General features: G+C 57.8%; 1 protein-coding gene across 1 annotated transcript in view; it reads right to left on the reverse strand.

Moving 5' to 3' along the window:
• Window positions 1-1,041, reverse strand: part of PFN1 (profilin 1) — a 2,821-nt gene extending 1,780 nt beyond the window's left edge. The window contains exon 1 of the mRNA XM_008570097.1: window positions 786-1,041. Coding sequence (XP_008568319.1) covers window positions 786-917 — 132 coding nt within the window. The 5' untranslated portion in view covers window positions 918-1,041. The remainder of the gene's footprint in view (window positions 1-785) is intronic.
• Between the last annotated feature and the right edge of the window lie 1,881 nt (window positions 1,042-2,922).

The following is a 2,922-nucleotide window of genomic DNA, read 5'->3' on the forward strand; positions in this document are numbered from 1 at the left end:
CCCCACATCCGGTCCCCTCCCGCCCGGAAATCCCCTTACCCCTTTCGAACTTCCGCTCCCCCTCCCCACTTCCGGGCAGTGTGGACAGGGGAGATGGTGGTGGGGAAAGCAGCAGTCATACATCCCTTATTCCTTCACTTTACTATCTCGAACTTTTCACAAAGTTCCCCTGCTCCAGGCCCCGCCGGATGGCGGGAAGACAGGGCGAGGGGACTTCCGGGACTGGCCTCACAGGAATGTTGAGTCCAACGTGCCGAGTTAGGGGGGGCGTGTGGCGGCCTCGCCCTCTCTAACGGAGTTGGGAGGAGCAGGTAGCCCACGGAGGACGGGCATGGAACCAAGGCCACGCGCCCGGAGCTCCCTCCCGCAGAGCGGGTAACAATAATGGAACGGGGCGCGAGCTAGCGGCCGGGGGTCCCCAAGTCCCTTCTCAATCACAATCCCTGGTTAAAATTGCAGCGCGCGCGCCCGCCCCGCCCTAGAGGAGGCGGAAGTGGGCCGCCGTACCGGGCGGCGCGCCCCTCCCCGCCCTGTGCCCCGGATGTAACGCCCCAGCGCAGAAAGCGGGGCGGCGGGCTGGATGGGCGGCCGCCGCCTGGGGCGTAGGACTTAGGGGCAACGGAGGGACCGGCTCACGTGTAGCCGCCATTCGCGCCGCTTCCAGGGCAAGGACCCGGTCAGGGCCTTTCGCTGCCCTCCCTAGCCCCCGCGCCGGCCCCCACCCAAGTCCCTCCCTCAGGGTCCGAGCATGACCAGTGCCCTGGACCGCGCAGACCTCGCAGTACCGTGATATTAACGAAGGTTTTCCCGGGGACAGCGGCCCAGACGGAGGGCGAGTCCTTGTAGCCCACGATGGCCGCGTCCTGACAGGTCCCATCCGCCATGAGGTTGTCGATGTAGGCGTTCCACCCGGCCATGGCGCTGCTAACTGGGGCTGCTCTAGGCGCTGCTGCTAAGGCCGCGGGCTAGGCTCGGGCTGGCGGGCGGGGGGAGGTGGAGAGCTCGGGGCACGCGCTGCCGTCGGGACCGCGGCTCTGGTAGCTGTCAATGTCTTTCTAATATCACACTGTGTTGATTATCGTAGCTTTATAGTGTATACAAAGTCTTGAAATTGTGTTATTTAAGACCACCTCTCTTCTATCTTTTTGGATTTTCTTTCCCTTGACTTTGTACAGTTTCACTATGATGGAATTCTTTCTTTTTTGGAATCAACCTAGGAGCAGAATAACTGGGACAGAGGCTACTGTCAAAATTAATTTGACTATATATTGACAGATTGCTTTCCAGAATGGTGGCATTACTCTGAGTTCCCATCAGGGTCTCTATATCCATCCATTTTGGCTAACACTTAACAAAACCCGCATTTCTTATTTTTGCCAATCTAATGGTACAATGCAATGTTTCCTTTTTTTTTTTAAACAGCTTCATTTTTTTCATTGGTTTTTTGTCTGTTTTTTTGGCAGCTGGCCAGTATGGGGTTCTGAACCCTTGACCTTGGTGTTGCAAGGCCACGTTCTAACCACCTGAGCTAATCAGCCAGCCTAAACAGCTTTATTGAGATAAAAATGTATATGAAATAAACTGCAAAGGGTACAATTTGATGAGTTTTGACATTTGTATACACCTGTGAAACCATCTTCACAATAAAGAAAATGAATATATCCATCACCCTCAAAAGCTTCCTCATGCCCCTTTGAGTCTGAGCTTTTCATCTTATAGTGCAACTCAGTTGTGAGGACGTACGATGTGGGCTTAGCTTGGAGTCTGACACATAGAAGGCACTAGGAATATGGAGCTTGTATTACTGCAACCATCCAGGAGGATACTTAAGTGTACAGGCCCTGGAGCCAGACCATCTGGGTTCAAACCTAGCTCTGCTATTTGCTTCCTTGGGCAAGTTATTCAATGCCTCGGTGAATCAACTTTTCCATCTTTAAAATGGAAATGATAATGTGGAACCTTCCTCAAAGAGTTGTTATAAAGGGCCCGGGACGTGTCTCCCGCCTGGCGGAAGGGGCGGGGGTGTGCGCGCAGCCGTCTCTCCACTCTTCATTTTACTTATTCAATAAAAAGGGAGGAAAGGGGGAATTTGACAAAGTACCCGCGGTCGTTCTCAGACCTAAAGGCACCCAGCGGGGCACTTCTGTCCCCAGCATCTGTCCGGGTTGCACAAGTTGGGGTCATTCGAACCCATCCCCACTCCAAGGAATCGGCTCCAGCCCAGGGCCTCACCCCATGTCCCGGCCCCGCCCGCCCGTGCCTGGCCAGCAGTTGGGGTCACCCACCGGCCGTGCCCCTTGGCCCATCTCTCCAGAGGCCACTGAGCGCGGGCGCCCGCGGGGCGAAACGGGCGGGGCTATTTTTCAAGGCGGAGGAATACTAACGTTCCAAGATGGGCAACTTTTTCAAGAAGGGGAAAGTCCTTTCTACTTTGGGCCCACTGGGTTTTTTTCTTCTTTTCCAGTCAAACTTTTGTTAAGTACTTCGGAGCCATTAGTTCGCTCACCGGGGAAGGGGGTGGGGCAGGTCCGTGCCGGGGGCTTGGCACCCCCTCGCCGCTGAGGGGCTCGGCCGCTTCCGGTCCCTCGGGGGAGGGGCGCCGGGGTCACGCCGCGCCTCTCGGGCGAGAAGGGGCTTCGTTGCTCTCATCCTGCGGAGCAGGGCGCCGCTCCCTGGCGTCCACCTCGACTCCCATGACCCCCGACGCCCCCCGAGCCCGTGTTCCTCGACAGCCGCGCGGCTGAGTCACGGGCGGGCTCGGGCGGGGCCGCATTCGGGCACGTGGCGGCGCTCCCAGCTTGCCATCTCCTGACCTCTGGCCTGCCGCACCCCCCACCCCAGGGTGGAAAACTCCCGGGAGGGAGCGGCCAGAGATAAAGGGGGAGGGCCGAGGTGGGAGACCGGCGGGGGGGCGGGTAGGGA

This window comes from Galeopterus variegatus, unplaced genomic scaffold (genome assembly GCF_000696425.1).
Source record: "Galeopterus variegatus unplaced genomic scaffold, G_variegatus-3.0.2 Scaffold569, whole genome shotgun sequence".
NCBI lineage: Eukaryota > Metazoa > Chordata > Mammalia > Dermoptera > Cynocephalidae > Galeopterus > Galeopterus variegatus.